This window comes from Panthera onca, chromosome A2 (genome assembly GCF_046562875.1).
Source record: "Panthera onca isolate mPanOnc1 chromosome A2, mPanOnc1 haplotype 2, whole genome shotgun sequence".
Lineage (NCBI taxonomy): Eukaryota > Metazoa > Chordata > Mammalia > Carnivora > Felidae > Panthera > Panthera onca.
Genome location: NC_138340.1, coordinates 63280622 through 63299722, shown reverse-complemented (window position 1 = coordinate 63299722; position 19101 = coordinate 63280622). Strand labels below are relative to the sequence as shown.

The following is a 19101-nucleotide window of genomic DNA, read 5'->3' as shown; positions in this document are numbered from 1 at the left end:
CTATCAAGGACTTTTTTTTAATGTCAAGAGCCATGGGGCACCTGGCTGGCTCATTTGGTGGAGGATGTGACTCTTGATCATGGGGTCGTGAGTTCAAGCCTCATTTTGGGCTTAGAGCCTACTAAAAAAAAAATGAAATAAAATCAAGAGTCATCCAACTTGTGACACCCTTTTCAATATCTGTGGAGCTGATCTTATGATTTCTTTCCTGCCTCTTTAGAGCTGTAAATATTAACCAACATCTTTCTATTTTTTATTGTTTTTAACGTTTATTTATTTTTGACAGAGAGAGAGAGAGACAGAGCATGAGCAGGGGAGGGGCAGAGAGAGAGAGAGAGAGAGGGAGACACAGAACCTGAAGCAGGTTCGTGGCTCCGAGCTGTCAGCACAGAGCCTGACACACAAGCTGTGAGATCATGACCTGAGCCGAAGTCGGACGCTCAACAGACTGGGCCCCCCCCAGGTGCCGCTAACCAACATCTTAATACTGAATCACCCTGGAATTCCTAGGAGGGAAAACCCACTGGATTTGGGGGTACTGTTCTTCATGCTGCTGAATTCAGTTTCCCGACATTTTAGTTATGTTTCTTCCTCTGGTAATGACATGGGACTCGTCTGTAGTCACTAAGTTTTGTGTGGTTGTTTTGAATTTGGGGTATCGATGTTGTGTGGAGGTTTTCTTTATTTTGTTGGTCTTGAAATGGTTTAAATAGCTTTGGAAATCATTATTCTGTTTTGGAGAATTTTTGATAACTCTGTGAGACTGATACATACACACGCATATAGATGTTAATTGCCTCCATTTCTTCTATGCCACCTTCTTCTATTTTATCTGTGGGAATTCATCTGTTGAGATGTTTTCTTCTTCTTCTGTTTTTTTTAAATTTTATTTTTACGGGAGCACCTGGGTGGCTCAGTCAGTTGAGCATCCGACTTCAGCTCAGGTCATGATCTCACAGTTCGTGAGTTCGAGCCCTGTGTCGGGCCCTGTGCTGACAGCTCAGAGCCTGGAGCCTGTTTCAGATTCTGTGTCTCCTTCTCTCTCTGCCCCTCCTCCACTTGCGCTCTGCCTCACTCTGTCTTTCAAAAATAAATAAATGTAAAAATAAAAAAAAATTTTAATTAAAATTTATTTTTACGTAATCTCTACACCCAACATGGTGACCAGACTCATGATCCTGCGATCAAGGGTTGCATGCTCCACTGACTGAGACAAGCAGGTGCACCCCCCGATCCCCCGCAACCTTTCTTTTTTTTTTTTAAGATTTTATTTTTGGGCTCCTGGGTGGCTCAGTCAGTTGAGCATCCAACTCTTGATTTCAGCTCAGGTTATGATCTCACCATTCATGGGATCCAGCCCCATGTTGGGCTCTGCGCTGACAGCATGGAGCCTGCTTGGGACTCTCTCTCTGTCTCTCTGTCTCTGCCCCTCCCTCCCCCTCAGGATATATAAATCAACTTAAAAAAATAAATGAAAGAGTTTATTTTTACTGTTGAAGTTTTCTATTTCTGTTGCAGTTAGTTTTTTTAAGTTACATTTTCTTGGGAAAGCATCCACTGAACCCCGGTTGTCGCGTGTATTTGCACGAAGTGAGCCAAGTGGGCGGTAACGGCTCCTTACGTTTCATCAGTGTTCATGGGTGTCTCCTTCTGCCGCGTCTTATTTCTGGGTTATGCTTTCTCCTCGTCCTTGACTGGGTCAGGCACAGTTTCATTGGTTTATTTAAAGGCCCAGTCTTTGAATTTCATTAATTACATTCCTCCCCTAAGTTTATTAATTTCTGCTTTTTTTTAATAAATTTTTTTTATTGTTTAATTTTGAAAAAGAGAGCACAGGTTGGGGAGGGACAGAGAGAGAGAGTGGGACAGAGGATCTGAAGCAGGCTCTGTGCTGACAGCAGGGAGCCCAAAGTGGGGCTTGAACCCACAAATGGGAAGATCATGATCTGATTTGAAGTCGGACGCTCTGCTGACTGAGTCACGCAAGTGCCCCCGGAAAGATTAAACAAATACATATTTATTTATTTGGAGAGACAGTGGGAGTGGGGGAGGGGCAGAGAGAGAGAGAGGGAGAATCCCAAGCAGGCTCCGAGCCGTCAGCACAGAGCCCTATGCGGGGCTCGAACTCATGAACGGTGAGATCATGACCTGAGCTGACAGCAAGAGTCGGATACTCAACTGACCGAGCCACCCAGGGGCTCCCCGTCTTAACTTTTGTAGAGTGTTTTATGTGCTCAGTGGTCTCCCGCCTGCCAGCCAGCTCAGCGCCACCCCCCTGCCCCACTTCATTAGAGGGCAGTTGTGTGCTGCGTGTGCTTGTCTGTGCTTGTGATATTCACAACCACTGTATTGTTTTGCCTAGTGGTGGGGTGACCAGGGTCTGTCTCCATCCTTGTGAATGTGTACCACAGCAGAACTCCCGGGGCCCAGGGCAAAATGCAAATGCAGAGCCCTTTGTTAATGAAAATTATTAAGACTTTCACCACAGCGGAGCACTAAAACCCACACAGGGCCCTGTGGAGTGTCCCATGCCCACGACGTGGCCCGCCTGCATGATGTCCCGTGCCCACGATGTGGCCCTCCTGAAAGAGAAAGTCGCCTCTGCTGTGTCGGTTCCCAGTGTCATCACCGTCACTGCCCTTCCATGCAGGTTTGATGTTGCACATATTTTTAATGGTTCATTTAGTGGTCATTCTTCTTCCTTTTTCCAGAAGGAGTCTATATGCTCAAGGCAGTTATTCACAGTGAGTTCCGTGGAACTGAAAAGGAGCTTGGCCCCTATTATGTGGACATCGGCCCTGCGACCGTGTCTGTGTCCATGAACTCCAGCAGCATCCACAAGGACGGGCTTCTTGTCCTCACGGACTCCCTCACGGATCAGAAAGGTAAGAGCTGCACCCGGGGTCTGAACCTCCCGCCCTCCACTCTGGACGCGGCGAGCCTCTGTGCTGGCGTTGTACGGTGCAGGGCATAGCCATTCCCATCCAGACACGCGCTCCTGCCTCACTGCGCCTCGCTCAGCAAGCACTGATTGCACAGTACTGTGCTCTGAGGGGTGCGTCCAGAGTCCTTGTCTCGGGATTCACAGTCTAGTAAACGCATGGAGGTCTGCGTCTGAAAAACAGGAGCCAGGACACGGAGCTGCGTCCCCAAGGGCACAGCCAGGGCCTGGGAGGTTTCGGGAGGGATCGTGTGCACCTGCAGGTTAAGCAGTCCACGATGGGCCTTGAGGAGTGGGTCTGCCGCGAGGTAACGGGTGCGGGGAGAGCATTTGGGGCTGACAGCGTGGCAGTGAGTCCGCGCACAGAGAGGAGGCCCGACGGGTGCTGCAGATGGCTGAATGCTCACAGGGTGCCAGGCGCTCTCCTCCTGCTTCGCTCACATTGGGCCCACGGCCGCTGGCGGGGGCTCCCTTGGCGCTCAGTGTTGTAAGGGACCCGGCTTGGAGGCCGGTGGAGTGGGAGTGGAGGATCCCAGCCAAATATCAGCAACACGTGGGAAGAAGAGTCGTGGGCGAGTGTGGGCACCCGTCGGAGATACTCAGCCTCAGGGGATGGAATTATGGGTTATGTTTCCCGGAAGCAGGGAAAAGGAGAGGCCAGCAAGGACGTGTCCGGATGATACTCATGGGGTCTTACACACCGACCGCACACTCTCTATACACTTAGCCCCGTGAGTGCCTCTCTGTCCAGGATGTCACAAAACACAGGGAGGAGGGATTTTAGTCTGTGCCCTTGGGGTCTGCACTGGGAGTTGGGATCGGGAGACCCGGCACAGATGGACCACCCGAGTAGTCTCGTGCGGATTCGTATGTCGTGGTTCCTCTTCCCGGCTGGTGACTGTGTCCTGAGTTGTAGGTGTGGTCAGTGAGATGCTGTCACTCTTAGACATGAGATATTTATTTTTCAGAAATTCTAAAACACTGGGGCACCTGGGTGGCTCAGTCAGTTGAACGTCCGACTTCGGCTCAGGTCATGACCTCACGGTTCACGAGTTTGAGCCTCATGTCAGGCTCGCTGCTGTCCGTGCAGAGCCTGGAGCCCGTTTCAGATTCTGTGTCTCCTCTCTCTCTGCCCCCACCCTGCTCACGCTCTGCCTCTCAAAAATAAATAAACGTTAAAAAAATATTCTAGAGCATTGATGAAGAACAAAATACCCACTGCACGTTACCGTTGTTATAAAAGAGGATTTTGTCTCCGTGAAGAGAAGAGCTGCACAGAACACCAGTCCCTGAGAACAAAGACCCGTCTCCTCTCCTGTCCCAGCAGACCAGTGTGCCCAGACGTGATGGTCCTGCTCTGGACCCTGACACCATGTGCGGTGCCTGCCCTCCCCGTACACGCACACACGCGCGCGTGCACATATCATGTGTGTGCAGCCCTTTGCATTGCGTGTCCGAGGGGTTAAAAGCTTGCCCCCGCCTGACCCTGTTAGGAGCCCTTGTGAAGTAAGACACTCCTTGGTGCGCACCGGGGAGGCCCTTTAAAGACGAGGCCATCCAGCAAAGGAATTAACAGTTACTGCCACACCAGCCAGTTCCTGGGGGAGAAGAGAAAACACAGGATTCCCACGAAAAACATTTTGTGACAGGGTTCACGTTCCACAGGCTTGTCTGATTCCAAACCTCGGGCTTCAGAATTTTGAAATCCACTGGGATTCAGAGAGAGAGAGTAAAAAATGGAAACTGGGGACCATCTGTTGCTTGAGACAGAGGAGTGGATTTTTAAGATCGTCACCACGTTTTCTGTTTTATGTTTTCCCGCGTAGGCACTGTCGTCACACATCGTTTTCCAACTGGGCCCTCGTGGAACGTGTCCTTCACTTCTCGGACACCAGCGGGCGGCGGCCAGGCGTGGAAACCCGTGACTGTTCGGTTCCAGATGCAGCGTATGTTCCCTTTCTGATTCTAGACTTGTCAGAGTCAGTCGGGATCACCGAGGGCCCCGGGCAATGCCAGTTTCCATGATTAGCTCTGCTGAGATTTTCTTTTGCCCTTGAACTAGCTCTGTGTTTCCTTGTAGTTTGTTGTAGGGCTTTCTAGAAACCACCTACCTCGAGGCTTCAGCCTGAAGGTACAGGGTGGGTTATGGTGCAGAATCCTCTGGGAGCCCCTGACCCCGTACCAGATGCTTTCCAGGAGATTTCACAGGGAATCGCCCCGTCACTTTAGGACTTTGCTGGCCTTTGCACTGGGGCCGCCTGTGTGTCAGCGGGCTCAGGATCCTGCCTTCCTGCCCGACTGTGTGGGAGGTGAGGAGGCTGGGGTCCCTGGATGGCCCGAAGCATCTGTACCTCCCTCACGTACACAGCCGTCTCTGTCTACACTAACGGAACCGTGTTTGCCACCGACACCGACATCACCTTTCTGGCTGTGACCAAGGAGACGGTCCCCCTGGAGTTCCTGTGGTATTTCGGAGAAGGCCCACCCGTGAGGACAACTTCCAGGAGCATTAGGAAAAGACTCCGCATCCCCCAGTGGTCAGTAAATGGGCATCACGAGGGGTGGCTGCTGGCAGTGTGGCCGTAGCTCAGTGTACAGATCTCCCCGCCACGACCTCGAGCTACATTCACACTTAGTGCCGCTGGTGCATCCGCAAATGGGACTTCAAATGTACATTTGTTTATTTTTTCATTTTTTAACTTTGATTTCTTTAAGTGTATTTATTTTGAGAGAGAGTGTGAGCGGGAGAGGGGCAGAGACTGAAAGAGAGAGAGAGAGAGAGAGAGAGAGAGAGAATTCTAAGCAGGCTCTGAGCTATCAGCACAGAGCCCGATTCAGGGCTCAATCCCATGAGCTGTGAGATCATGACCTGAGCCGAAGTCAGAGGCTTGGACGCTGAACTGACTGGGCCCCCAGGCGCCCCTCAAATGTGAATTTAAAGAAGAGGCTCCTTCCTTCCCGCTTGCACCAGGGGCATGTGTGGGGCTTTGGAACCAAACTTTCCTGGGTTCAGATCCCATCTCCCCCACCTGGGTAAATTCCCCCTCCAAGGAGGGGTCCCAGTGCTTGACCCTCCCCCCCTGACTCTGGAGGTGACTGACCTAATGACCGAGGGGTGGCCCCCTAGTAAGTGGGAAAGCCCTGTGGAGGACCGTGCCCACCCCCACCTTTCTCGGGCAGTGAGGCGGGGTTCTCTGTTCCTGACCTGTTCCTGTCTCCCCCTACCCTACCTGCCCCCTCCTCGGTCCCCACCACCCCCCCCCCCCCACCCCAGGTACAGCGTGACGGTGCAGGCTTCCAGCAGGCTGGGCAGGGTGGCCTCGGAGCCCCACCGCATCAGGGCGCAGAGGAGAATCGTCGCCAATCGGCTTGCGTCCCCATCCTCGGCTCTGCTCAACACCAGCGTGACCTTTGAGTGCAGACTCAACTTCGGCAGCGATGTCGCTTTCCTATGGGACTTTGGGGACGGCGCCGTGGGCCTGGGGGGCAGCTCTGCCAGCCACAGCTACAGCAGGTGAGGGGCTCAGGTGCAGGCAGGGCCCTGCACGCGGCGGCCGGCACATAAGGGTCTCCTAACCGACCCCACAGCGCATGCCATTGGCAGATACTGAAGAGTGACATGTAAACCCAGCTGCTCCCCGGGAGCTCCCGGTCTGGGGACGGCAGGAGGAAGACGGACGTTCTGAGCCCCAGGAGGCACGGAGAGGGCAGTGGGACGAGTGGTGGGGGCCCGACGCGGGTAGAAGGGGCTCAGAAGACTGCGAAGGGCCTCTCTGTCATCCTGAGGTGCTTGGGCTGTGTCCTTTCATTCGGTATTTATTGAGCACCCACTGTTTACCTGGCGTGAGGCATTCTGGAGATCCATGCACAGTCAGGCCTGCCTGGGGAGGTGGATGTGCCCACGGGAAGCCACGTTCAAGGTTAGGAGTAGACGAGGCGTGGGCCACCCGGGTCCGGGTCTGAGCCTCCCGGCTCAGAGTCCTACACTCACTCCGATGGAGGGTGTCCCGGAGGAGGAGGAACAGACGGATGGGCTCAGTCTCTTCATTCCTGTGCGTTGTGGCCCTTCCAGGGAAGGGGAGTTTACTGTCCAGGTCCTCGCCTTCAACGACGTCAGCACTGCCTCCCTGAGAAAGCAACTTTTCATCGTGCGTGAGCCCTGCCAGCCGCCCCCGGTGAAGAACATGGGGCCGGGGAAGGTGCAGGTAGGGCTGGACTGGAACGACGGCACTTGGGGCAGTAAAGGGAGGCTCTGTGCCACCAGCCCTCCGTGCCGGACGCAAGGGGGCACTTCTGAGGGCCTCTGAGCGCTGAGAGCCAGGCCCAGGGGTCCTCCTTCTGGGCTGATTGGGCCTTCGTTCTCCCCCCTTCCTCTGGTGCTCAGAGCCACCGGCTCTGAGAAGCTTTCCAGAAATTGCTGGTGCAAAGCACAGAAGTGTTGTCAGGAGAAGGGGACGTTTGGGTACACACGGTGTCAGCCAGCCCTTTCCTGAGCGCCTACTACGGGTTAGGAAAAGTAGGGCCACTTTTTATTCCTTTTTTTCCTTTGAGGCCTCTCGTGTGGAGCGGATTTTCCCTTTCAGGGCAGAAGTGTCCAGTGACACATGGAGTGAAAGCCTGGGACTCGGCTGCATTTGCCCGAATTTGTCCCGTGGTTTTCCGGCATCAGAGGCCGTTGATGGGCTGCTGACCGGGGTCTTGGGTTGGGGACCTCCTACCCCAGATGAGGCAGTGGGGATCGGGGGGCACACAGTCCCTCGGGCAAGGCCCGGGTGGTTCCTGGCCATGTGGGCCCTGTGGGACAGTGACGGTCCCTTACAAGTGAGACCCATGCCCCCATGAGGCCAGCATGTGCCTACAAGGTCATCAGTCTGCACGGGCAGTGGGCTCTCTGGGTCGGGGAGACGGACAGAAGGTCAGGGGGGACCCCTAACATGGCCATGAGGAGCATGGGTCCCCCTGGAATCAGGGGAGAGGGGTCTGCGCTTAAATCCTGACTCTGCTCTTGGGTTGAGCCACCAAATGGGGTTTTTCCCTGGTTAAACATGGTTGAGTTGACTCCACGCCATGTGGCTCAAACTGTGTATTGGCTGTGTGATCTGGGGTTCTCTTCTTTTTTTGTTTTCTAAGTAAGCTCTACACCCAGCGAGGGCTCGAACTCACAACCCTGAGATCAAGAGTGGCACATTCTACTGACTGAGCCAGCCAGGCACCTCCTGGGGTTGTTTTCCACAAAAAAGAGTACTCAAGTTTTTTTCATTTTTAAAATAAAACAACATTGACGAGTCCGTTTTTTCTTCATAGTTTTTTTGTCTCATACACATTTTCTAAGAGTGTAAAGAAAAACGGGAAATCATCTGAAATGCATCAGGAGAATGCCACTGTCACTGGACACACTTAACGTCAAAAGTCACATTCCAATTTTAATAAATACCAGTTTCTTTCTTTTTAAATTTGTTTTAGAGAGAGACAGAGTGTACACATGTGGGGGAGGGGCAAAGAGGGAGAGAGGGAGAAAGAAAATCCCAAGCAGGCCCCTCACTGTCAGCTCAGAGCCTGACGCAGGGCTCGAACTCACGAGCTGTGAGATCATGACCTGGGCTAAGATGAGAAAACAAACGCTTAACCCACTGAGCCACCAGGCACCCCTAATATTTCTTGATTTTTAACAATACTGGGGCGCCTGGGGGGCTCAGTGGTTAAGTGTCCAACTTCAGCTCAGGCCTTGATCTCGCAGTTTGTGGGTTCGAGCCCCGTCCCCGGCTCTGTGCTGACAGCTTGGAGCTCGGAGCCTGGAGCCTGCTTCAGATTCTGTACCTCCCTCTCTCTCTGTCCCTCCCCCATTCACACTCTGTCACTGTGTCTCTCTCAAAAATAAATAAACATAAAAAAGTTTTAAATAATACTAACTTTCATGTATTTTACCCGTGTGTTTCTTTTCTATGTGGATATCTTTTTGAAACTATACTTGACTGTTCAGAAGTTTAAATTTCTATGGAATCAGATCTATTCACCTTTTCCCTTTCATATTTTCCCATTAATCTTAGAAGGATTTTTCCTCTCATGGGTATATAAGTATAAATATTCACATATTCTTTCTTGTTTTTGTATATTGACTCATGATTTTGTCTGCAGGAGGAATGTGTATTTGTTTCAGTGTTTTGTATTCCAGCTATAAGGGGCCCATCCTGTGATTATGCAAGAGGGTCACTGGTGCCCGATGTTGAGAGTAAGTTTTGACGCTTCTCTGTGGCGTCAGGCATAATGGACCTTTCGAGCTCTTTTCTCTTTAACCCGCAGGTGTGGAGATCTCAGCCCGTGAACCTGGGTGTGACGTTTGAGTCTGCGATCCTCTGTGACATCTCCCAAGGCCTCTCCTACACCTGGACCTTCTGGAACTCTGAGGGGGCACGGGTGCCCCTGCCCCCTGCTGTCAGCACTCACGGGCAGACCCTCACTGTCCCCGGCTACTTCCTACAGCCTGGGAACTACACCGCTCTTGCCAAGGTGGGTGACTGGCCAGCGTGCTTTCCACCAGCCTCCGAACAGGACCCCAGCCTCTGTTACCCCAGCCTGCTCTGTCCAAGAAAAAGAGGGCTGTCACAACAGGTGTGGCTGGGATCTCGAGAAGTGCTTGATTCCTTTAACACATTTTATGTCCAAATGCGGACAGAGTAATCGTGAAAATCTCCTTATTTGTTTAGCAAAAGCTTCCTGTTCACCTGCTTTGACCATGTCACCAAGGTAGTCCCGGGATGTTAAAGGTGTATTTGTGTCATCAAGGGGCCCGCTGCCTGGGAAGGGAGGGCATGTTAGTCAGAGAGCATGGCCACCAGGGGACCCTGGTGACCAGGCTGGTGCTGACATTTGCTGCGTTTGGCTGGAAAAATGGTGACAGTAGGTCGTGGTCTCTTCTAGGAGAGTTGGCTTCATGGGGCACAGGACGTGGGAGGCAGCAGCCGGGGCCAAGACCCTGAAGGAGACTAGGGCTCGCGAGGGGGCACAGGCTGGCAGGGCAAGTGGGGAACAGACCTGGTGAGGGGTCTGGGGTCTGCCTGGCAGGTGTAAAGGCTGGACTGGAGACCACCGGTGCCGCCCCAGCTCCATAGGGAGGGGGCTTTGTTCCTTCATCTGGGACATGAGGGTCTGCCCTATGCGTGGTGACCAGCGTGGGTCCCTCAGGTCCCTGGGGACACCAGCACACACACTGGGAGCAGTGACATGTGCTTGCGTGTCTCAGCAGCATTACACCGCGATCAGGATTTCCAGTTGCTTCCTTGCCACATCTGTGCTCATCCCACCGTGCCCTGGACCCCTCCCCAAGGGCCGGGTGACGGCCACAGTAGCACCGTTGCAGACGAAGGCCACAGGAAGGGTCAGAGGCAGTGGAGTGGGAACCACACTTTACTTCAGAAGTATTAATTAGGGAAGAGTTGGGAGTAGACTGAAGGATGGGACTTCACTACTGAATACTCTCTGGAACATTCCATCACTCTGGAGTGCTCTAATGGTGAACTCAGAGGCAAGGGGAGGCTGAAATGGCACAGTGGCCGTGGGCAGAAAGGCAGAACAGGTGACTGCAGGTGGGTTTACGGCCAGTAAAACCCACGAGGGTTCACCTACCCTCGTGATTACTCGCACAAGTGAAATGGAAAACGCAAAGGTTAAGACCGAGTGCATGGAGGACAGTGAGACTGCTCCCCATTTCCCTCAGGAGAGCAGAGTGTCCATTTGGGACACTTTCTGAGCAGCGAGGACAGGAGCAGGAGGGAGGAGCCCCAGCAGGCAGCCCTTTTGTTTTGGGAATGGAACAGGTGAAGGAGCCTGAAAACGAGACAAGGTTTGGTATGTCTATAATAAGCATCATAAGGATCTGTTAATTTTTAAATAGTAGAAATGTTTTATTAGTAATACTCCCTGTTTTTAAATGTTTATTTTTGAGAGAGAGAGAGGCAGAGCACAAGTAGGGGAGGGCAGAGAGAGAGGGAGACACAAAATCCAAAGCGGGCTCCAGACTCTGAGCTGTCAGCACAGAGCCTGATATGGGGATTAATCCCATGAGGCGTGAGATCATGACCTGAGCCAAAGTGGGATGCTTAACTGACTGAGCCATCCAGGTGCCCCAGTTATTATTTTATTTTTTTAATGTTTTTTTTTTAATGTTTGTTTATTTTTGAGAGACAGAGCACAAGCAGGGGAGGGGGCAGAGAGAGAGAGGGAGACACAGAATCTGAAACAGGCTGCAGGCTCTGAGCTGTCAGCACAGAGCCTGACACGGGGCTCGAACTCCTGAACTGAACCACGAGATCACAACCTGAGCCAAAGTCAACTCAACCGACTGAGCCACCCAAGGCACCCCCATTATATTCTCGAAATCATTTGTTCCTGAAACGGTCTATATTTTTTCTTGGTTTAACGTGGCTTAAAATCTTTACTGTCCGTCATCACATTGACAAGACCAAGCAGGCGTTCCTGTTCTGTGACCAGTCTTGGGGGTCTCCTTGTCACTGAGGTTCTTGGGGAAGTGACTGCCAAAAGGGCAGATTTCAGCTAGACAGACGTGGCCCAGAGCAGACCCAGTGCGGTCATGGTGTGGACCGTGTGACCAGCCTAACCACCCCGTGTTCCAGCTGGGCACGAATGGGGTGGAGGAGAATTCCCAAGACAGGCGGTCTGGCCCCCTGCCCGAGAGGCCTGGCACGGATGCCCATCTCCCTGTGGTGTGGCTCCGAACCCTGCAGATTACAAGTACCATTGTCAGTGTGGTTAGAAACAGCCATTCATGCAGAGGCTGGTTCATACTGTGTAAGGTCACGAGTCAGTGCTCTGTGACCTGGCAAAAAGAGAAGCGGACAGGGCCGTGTGGCCATGGGTTCCCTTTCCATCCTGCAGCTCTGAGCTAGTGTGTGCCGTTGGATAAGGTGCACAAAGATGGGCAGCGAAATGCTTGATGAGGCCCAATGCTGGTAACTTCATGCATCCAGCACTTGAGAGTCCCTTTTCCCCGAGATCCGGACAGTGGGGTCACAGGTGCCCTCGCCTGCCCATGTGGGAAGGGTCATGGTTGCGGTCCACGCCTCGGCGCTCAATGGCTCCGCTGGTTGGCACACTCACTCATCAGCTGTGTCATTGGCGTTGAGTGGGCTACGGATGTATCTTTGTCCGAGTCGTGGCGACCCGACTTGAGAAGATGCTTTTGCTGAGATCCGAGCTCATGTCATCACTTCGCCTTCGGGGGCCACTCCCTCAGATGTCCAGACCTCCTGCCATCACTGTCCTGACGGGTTCCCCCACCCTGGGGGACGGGGTCCCCGTCTCTGGACGTTCCTGTTGGCTTCTTGGGCGGGAGGAGCTGGGCAGGCAGATTGGAGTGTAATCAGAGACGGTGCATCGCCCTCAGGCCCGCTCTCGGGAGAACCGCCAGCAGCGATCGTGGGTACGTTTTTGGAGAAAGTCACGGAGGACCCAGCCAGGACCCGTGAAAAGAACAGCGGGTGTTAGGCTCTATTTGTTTTTAAAGTTGCATCAAACTTCTAAAAGAACCCTTGCAAATGCCTTCTTCATAAACTGTTCCATATTCTTGAGTTGAAGAGTATTTGTCTCAAAGTTCATTTATTTGCTTCAAGAGCATCGATCACATGGGGGTAGAAATGTAGTTTGAAGGAAGTCTCCAGTGCCGTCCAAGACCACGGACAGATGGACAGACTCCCTGTCTGTGGAGTAGGTTTGGCATCTGGACTGTGAGCAGACAGGGCCATGTTACTGACGGTGTTGCTCTGTCCCCAGCTCCGTGTGCCCTCCAGATGCGGTGAGCGAATGCCCCCATCCTCACCGGCTTCAGCCACTCTGCTTCCACCGGGCACACAGTAGGCTGTTTGCCTGGCGAAGGTGACTGGCTGGGGTTGGAAATAACAGACCCTCTTGGTGCAGCGCTCGGAGCCGCTGTTGGAGCCAGCGGCGCATTTAGATGCCCCAGTTTCCTTCCAGAGTCAGAGGAGCGTCCACCCCGGAGGTCATCCTGCCCAGTCCCCCGGGTGATGCCCCCTTGTCGGCGGTGTTCCAGGTTCAGGTGGAAGGCAGCGTCGTGCACAGCAGCTACCGTGTGGGGGTGGAGGTGCGAGCCCGGGCCCCCGTGAGCGTCATCTCGGAGGGCACGCACCTGTTCATCTCCAGAGCCCCCTCGTCCATCATTGTCCTCAGGGGATCCCAGTCCTATGACCCAGACAGTCCTGGAGCCGTTCTCAGGTGAGCCCGGCGGCTGTGTGACCATCTGGGCTGGGCACAGCCTCCCTCCCCTCCCCCCACCCATCGCCTTCTCCAAACCCAGGCCCAGAAACGTTGGGAGAGGTGGCCGTAAATCCTGCCTCGTCATTCAAACAACTTAAGTGCCTCCACTCTTGTTAGTTGAACTGACGTTTCACTCGGGATCGTAACGTAAGGGATTTGGGGAAGGTGTGGAACTAAACACATGAGCAGCTTTGTGAGTTGGTGTTTTAGAAAATGGAAGTTGAAATACTGCCTCAATCCGTTCCGGCTGCTGTAACAAACCACCCCGGCCTGCGTCGTCCATAAACCACACATTTCCTTCTGTCCCCTCTGGGCGCTGGAAGGCCAGGACCGGGGTGCCAGCTGGCTCCGTGTCCAGGGGGGACCTGCTTCCTCTTTCGGAGCTGGCGCCCTCACTGTGTCCTCACAGGGTTGAAGGGGTCCAGGGCTCCCTGGGGACCATGTTATAGGCACGCCAGTCTTTTCGTGCCCCCCCCCTTCATGATCTAATCCTCTCCCGAGGCCCCGCTCACACCTCACACAAACAGTCCGTCCTTAACAAATAAGTTATTTCATTACTAAAGTTCTTGCTTTGGTGTTCAGGGAGCTTGATCTCAGAGTCTCGCGCATCCCTTAATGTTAGAGGCCCCGGCTCAAGCCTGGTGCCCTTGACCGTCCACACACCTTCCCTGGTGGCCTCACCCAGTTTCCTGATGTGGACACCGTCCGCACCCCGCTCCCCCCGAGCTGCACCCTCCACAGACACCGTCCGTGCAGCCCCCACCCAGACCACCGTTGGACTCCCGGCTGGCTGTGTCCTCGCCCGTCGGGCCCTCTGCGGCCTTTCCGTCTGCTGATGGAAGGTCCTTCCTGTTACCGAGGCCAAAGCCTTCAGTGGCCGCGGCTGCTCTTCTCCCCCTTTGTGGCCGGTCTGTCAGGAAGACTCATTGGCCCCGTCCGCCGTGAGGGCCGCATCCGGCTTCCTCCCACAGGGCGTCCTCACCGGTGCCCGGCTGTCCCCTGCCCACCGTCAGGCCCTGCTTCTCGGAGCAGCTGGACGCAGCTCGCAAAGCCCTGCCCCAAAGTCTGCAGCGCTGCCCGAGCACTCCCCGTGCCCCAGGCCTATGGCCACCTGTCCCCCGAGTCCTCTTCCTGCTCCATGCTCCCCCCCTGCCCTCAGCACTGGGGCGGTGGGGGTGCCTCCCGCATCTTCCCTCAGCTGACTCCTGGACTGTCCCCACCCCACTTCCTTCCGTCTGCGCTCAGATACCACATACCCGGGGGGCTTCTGAGGGCCCCATCTGAAGCAACGACGGTCCCATCCCGACTCTGTGCCTTGTCCCCGTGACATCGGATATCCGCTCACCGGCTGTCACTGTCAGCAGTCTGTTCCCTCTGGAACAGTCCCTCCAGAAGGGCAGGGCTGCGGTTTGGCATATCCCCTGTGCCTGGCGCCCAGCAGGGCCTCAGTGAGTGTTCGTGAATAACCAGCGTAGACATTTGCTGCGTCCAAGTATGGGCTTTGGCGGAGGCCAGAGGTGGCCCCTTCACTTGCCGGTGATGTGTACGCACTCTGGACAAAGCACGCAGCTGGCTGTGTACCTCCTGCACCATGGCCTCAGGACACAGCGGGGTCTTGGTCACGCTGTGCCCTCCCGACAGCCCCACGTGGCACCCAGAAGCAAGGGCTCAGTGTGTGTGTTTGCTGAGACGGGCTGAGTCTCCCCCTGGGAACGGGGATTGTTCCCGCCGAGCCCCGGGGAGGGTCGCTCCCACAAGGGCCTGAGCTGGACAGGCTCTGGATACAGGGAGGGTTAGGATGGGTGTCCGGGTCCAGCTTACCTGCAGCCAAGAGAGGGAAGTGACCTTGAAGGTATGAGCAGGAGTGCAGATTTGGGGGTGCTGCGGGGGGGGGGGGGAGCCTGCGGCTGCAGGGCCGGCACCTCCCTGGGGGGCGCTGCTTGTCTCCATGTGTCCCTGCCCCTCCCCCCACCCCCGGGCAGGACCTGCCCCAGGCAGGGGTTGGGGCTGTCTTCCTGACTGTCGCAAGTACAGAGGACTGAGCGTGCCTGGTGCTCATGTCCTGGCCCAGGAAGCCAGGTGGGTACCTGGCGGTACTGCTCCCGCTTTGGACACCCCCACCCTCCCTGCCTCAGAGCATAAGCGCAACCTCACAGCTCCCTGCCCAGCTGCTCCCCTGGGGCCCCAGGAAAGCCCACTGAGTGACCCCAGGGTGGTCACCTGACAGGCCAGAGCAGGTGCATTCAGCCCCATGGTGGCGTCCCGCAGGTATCACTGGAAGTGCACCGCAGCCAGCGCCCCTGGGCACCCCTGCTTCTCCGCCTCCTCTCCACACAGCCTGGACGCTGGGGCTCCCACCCTTTCCTTTCCTGCGGACTCTCTGAGCAACAGCTATGACCAGTTTCTCGTGACACTGATGGTGTCCAGCGGTGGCCGGAACTCTTCAGAGGCACAGGTGTTCCTGTCCCCTCGCCCTGACTCGGCACTCAGGTGCGTCCTGTCCTGTGCTCCCTGCACTGCGGATCCAAGGGGTGCACCCTTCCGTGCTCTGCCCTATGGGTGTGGGAGCCACTGCATGCAGGAGCCGGGCCCACAGGAGAAAGGGGCTGACCAGGGAGGGCTGGGGGAATCCGCGGTCCTCTGGCCCCAGGGCAGAGCCTGCTGGGCTCATGCTGGCACCTGGGGGCTCCAAGTGGGAGGGCTCCTGTGTCCGGGGCCTGAGGCCAAGCCTGGAAAGGGCTAAGGCATCTCAGGGCCTCTGCCCAGGGCCTTCCAGGCGTCGCCGAGCTGGGCCAGATGGCAGCGTGGAGGCGGTGCAGGTGGAAGGAGCAGAGAAATACTGTGACCACAGAGGCCAGACTAGCACCTGAGTGAGGGCCCCACTCAGCGCCAGCACCATGCAGGCTGGTGTGCCCTGCTGCTGCTTCAGACTTCCCCTGGGGACCTAGGTCCCAAGGAGCGGGCTGGGGGCAAGGGGGATGTCCGGAAGGACTCAGGCGAGCAGGACCGCTTCCGTACACGGACCCTGCAACGGGTCTAGGCAGTTGCCGTCGTCATGTTGAAAACACGTGTAGTTAGAAGTGTGGGTAGCTGGTTCTGGAAGGCTTCCTGGAGGAGGAAGCAAATTGGCCGTGCCTGGCAGGACCAATGCAAAGGAGAGGACGTGAGCTGTGGTACCAAGGTCGGGCAGACCACCGTGATGGAGCCCCCCCCCCCCCCCCCCGCCAGGGGTTCAGGTTTGAAGCCATGAGAAACAAGTCTCAGCAGACAGAGTGGACACTTCTCCAAGGTCCATACAGACCCAGACTGCCTGCATCGGTTTTGAGTCGTGATGTGTGTTAAAGGTGAAGGAATGGAGGTGCCCTGCTGGCTCAGTCAGTGGAGCATGTGACTCTTGATCTCCGGGTCGTGAGTTCAAGCCCCACACTGGGTGTGGAGCCTACTTAAAAAAAATTTTTTTTAAGTGAAGGAATGCCAGTACAGGGCTACAAGCCTTGGGCCATCATTTAAATAATTATACTAATAAATTAGGCCCTTTTTAAAAAAATACAATGTACCATATAATTCTGTTACTCATAAGATAAAGAATTTATTTGAAGATACTCACCATGTTCTAAAGGTGGATGTCTATCAGTCCTGTCAGGCATTATCTGGGCCCCTGTGGACCCTGTCTCTGCGAGGTCCGGGGCCAGACGGGCCTCCCGCGTCTGGCCCGTCCCTACCCAACAGGCACGCGCACGTGGTGCGTGGAGAGAGGCGTGACCACTTACACGCAGACACACGTACGTGCACACATAGGGACAGCCTGGCCTGAGGCCCCTCGAGGAGCCTGCGTGGCCCCGTGTGCTGTGCTCCCTCCACCCGGACCTCCTGTGCTGGGGGGGGCCGCGGTCTGACACGGGGGGAACACCTGCACCGCACACATGCTCCAGGAGGTTGGTGGGGGGGGTCTCTCTACCTTGGCCTGCCGAGGCCCCTGAGTCCCACAGGACAGAAACCCATCGAATCAGGCCCGTGGCGGCAAACCCTGACCACCCATACCGCCTAAGGAACTGCGTTCCTCAGGGCATGTGTTGGCGAGTGCTGGTCAGCAAAGGAGCCTGGGGAAGGAATTCGGGGGGCCACGGGGCTGCAGGCCTGAGAGATTGGGTGGGGTTTCACGTGTGGGGCCCAGCAGACTGCAGGGAGCGAGGCTAAGGGCATGGATGCAGTGTCCCCTGGAGCACCCGAGGCCGTGTGAGAATGCAGAATGTCCTCAGCCACTGGGGGCGGAGCCCCAAGGTGAAGAGAACACTCAGGGGGCATCCCTCCTGCGGAGAGAGTGGCCAGAGTGCCGTCCTGGCTCTGTCCTGAGCTGTGTGACCTGGAGGAATTGCACACCCTCTCTGAGCTCAGTGTGTTTGCCTCCTGGGATCTGGCCCACATGGGTGGAGCTGGGTGAGGGCTCAGCCACCCTGGAGGTGCTCAGTCCCGTTGGCCGTGACACAGACACCCTCTTAACGTGGCTGAACAAGACCACAGAAGCACCCAGTCCTTTCCCTAAAACCTCCAACCTGGTCTGCACGTCACAGATTCGTCCACATCTCCTGGGTCAACTTTAGAGACGTCTTTGTTAACTGGAATGAGGAACTTTGTCTTCAGGCTGAGTGCGAAGTCTGTGGCCAAGTGTCCCGGCTGTCCTACTCCTGGGACCTCTTCCTGGTCAACGCAACAGAAGGGACTAGTGTGGAAGGTGAGATCACTGCCCCTTCGTGTGTTAAGCGGGGCAGGACGCGGGGATTCACAGATCTCTAACGGCGTGCAGACTCTGCCTCGTCTGGGCTGGCGTCCCTGGTCCTGCCTGTCGCTGACCATGTCCCCCAGCCCCTCTCCTTTATGCCCTTGGGGATGCCTTGCCCCCGTCCCTCCCAGGTCTTGCCGTCCTCGGGGCCAGGTCTCGCCCCAGCTCTGCTCCCCGTGCCCAGAGGGGCTTCTCCAAGACCTGGCTCTCTTGGGTGGGGAAGGTGGGTCCGGGCGCTGCCAGGATGGTGGTGAGGGTACGTGGGATCCCGGGAGAACACGCCCACTCTGGGGTGGGAGGTGGCCTGCGGGTGCCGTGGCCGCTGGGTTTGAACCACGAGGGACATGGGTTCCCACCAGTGGTATCCGTGATCAGAGAGATGGTGGTGAATGGCAAACAGAAGGGCTTTTATTTCTGAGCTGCGCGCGGCTGTTCCTATGACAGAAGCTTGTGCCAAGCCCTCAGAGACCCACACTTAACTTCTTTTGGATCCGTTTGGTGGGGCCGCACGCAGCTTCCCTACACGGAGCTCGGAGCCCGGCTGCCCTCACAGCTGGAGGGACATGGAGACTCGGGCAATGTGCACTTCTTCACAGCGGAGCCATTCCCACACCCCGAGATAGTTGACCGTTTCTGAGGCAAAGCCCGTGGGGAACGCACTAGAGGAACCTGGGGCACAGACCCCGGTAGTTGATCTTGCAGCAGAGCCGGGGATTATCCCTTGTCTTTGTTGTCACAGAATCTTGCTGTGTCACGGCAGCACTTAAAAGCTGGCCACCGTGACACGTCGTCTTTTACGTCTTCAGAAATGTTTCTTTATTTGGAGTTCGTCCTTTCTCGTAAATTATCCTAGCACTTGTTAGAACTGTGACCCGAGACGCTGACAGGTGAGCGAGGGTCGGGAGAGAGTCCACGTGGCCGCATTGTCTCAAACATGCGTGGACGACCCGTGCCAGGCGGGGTCCCGAGGGGGACACGTGGACAAATTGGTGGCCTGCTTCCATGCGTCTGCTTCTCAGGAGCCGGACTGCCTGCCTCCGGTGAAAACCAGGCTCCGCTAATTTTCTCATACGTGTCCTTTTCAGATTTGCAT

The 19101-nt window shown here is 55.5% G+C and overlaps 1 protein-coding gene across 2 annotated transcripts in view; it reads left to right on the top strand.

Annotated features, from left to right (window-relative positions):
• The window catches only part of PKD1L1 (polycystin 1 like 1, transient receptor potential channel interacting), a 133523-nt gene that overhangs the window by 31850 nt on the left and 82572 nt on the right, over positions 1–19101 (top strand). For both annotated transcript variants that reach the window (XM_078442613.2, XM_078442612.2), the window contains 9 exons: positions 2712–2885; positions 4768–4887; positions 5310–5478; positions 6216–6455; positions 7014–7146; positions 9242–9448; positions 13005–13186; positions 15497–15718; positions 17800–17960. In XM_078442613.2, coding sequence (XP_078298739.2) covers positions 2712–2885; positions 4768–4887; positions 5310–5478; positions 6216–6455; positions 7014–7146; positions 9242–9448; positions 13005–13186; positions 15497–15718; positions 17800–17960 — 1608 coding nt within the window. The remainder of the gene's footprint in view (positions 1–2711; positions 2886–4767; positions 4888–5309; positions 5479–6215; positions 6456–7013; positions 7147–9241; positions 9449–13004; positions 13187–15496; positions 15719–17799; positions 17961–19101) is intronic.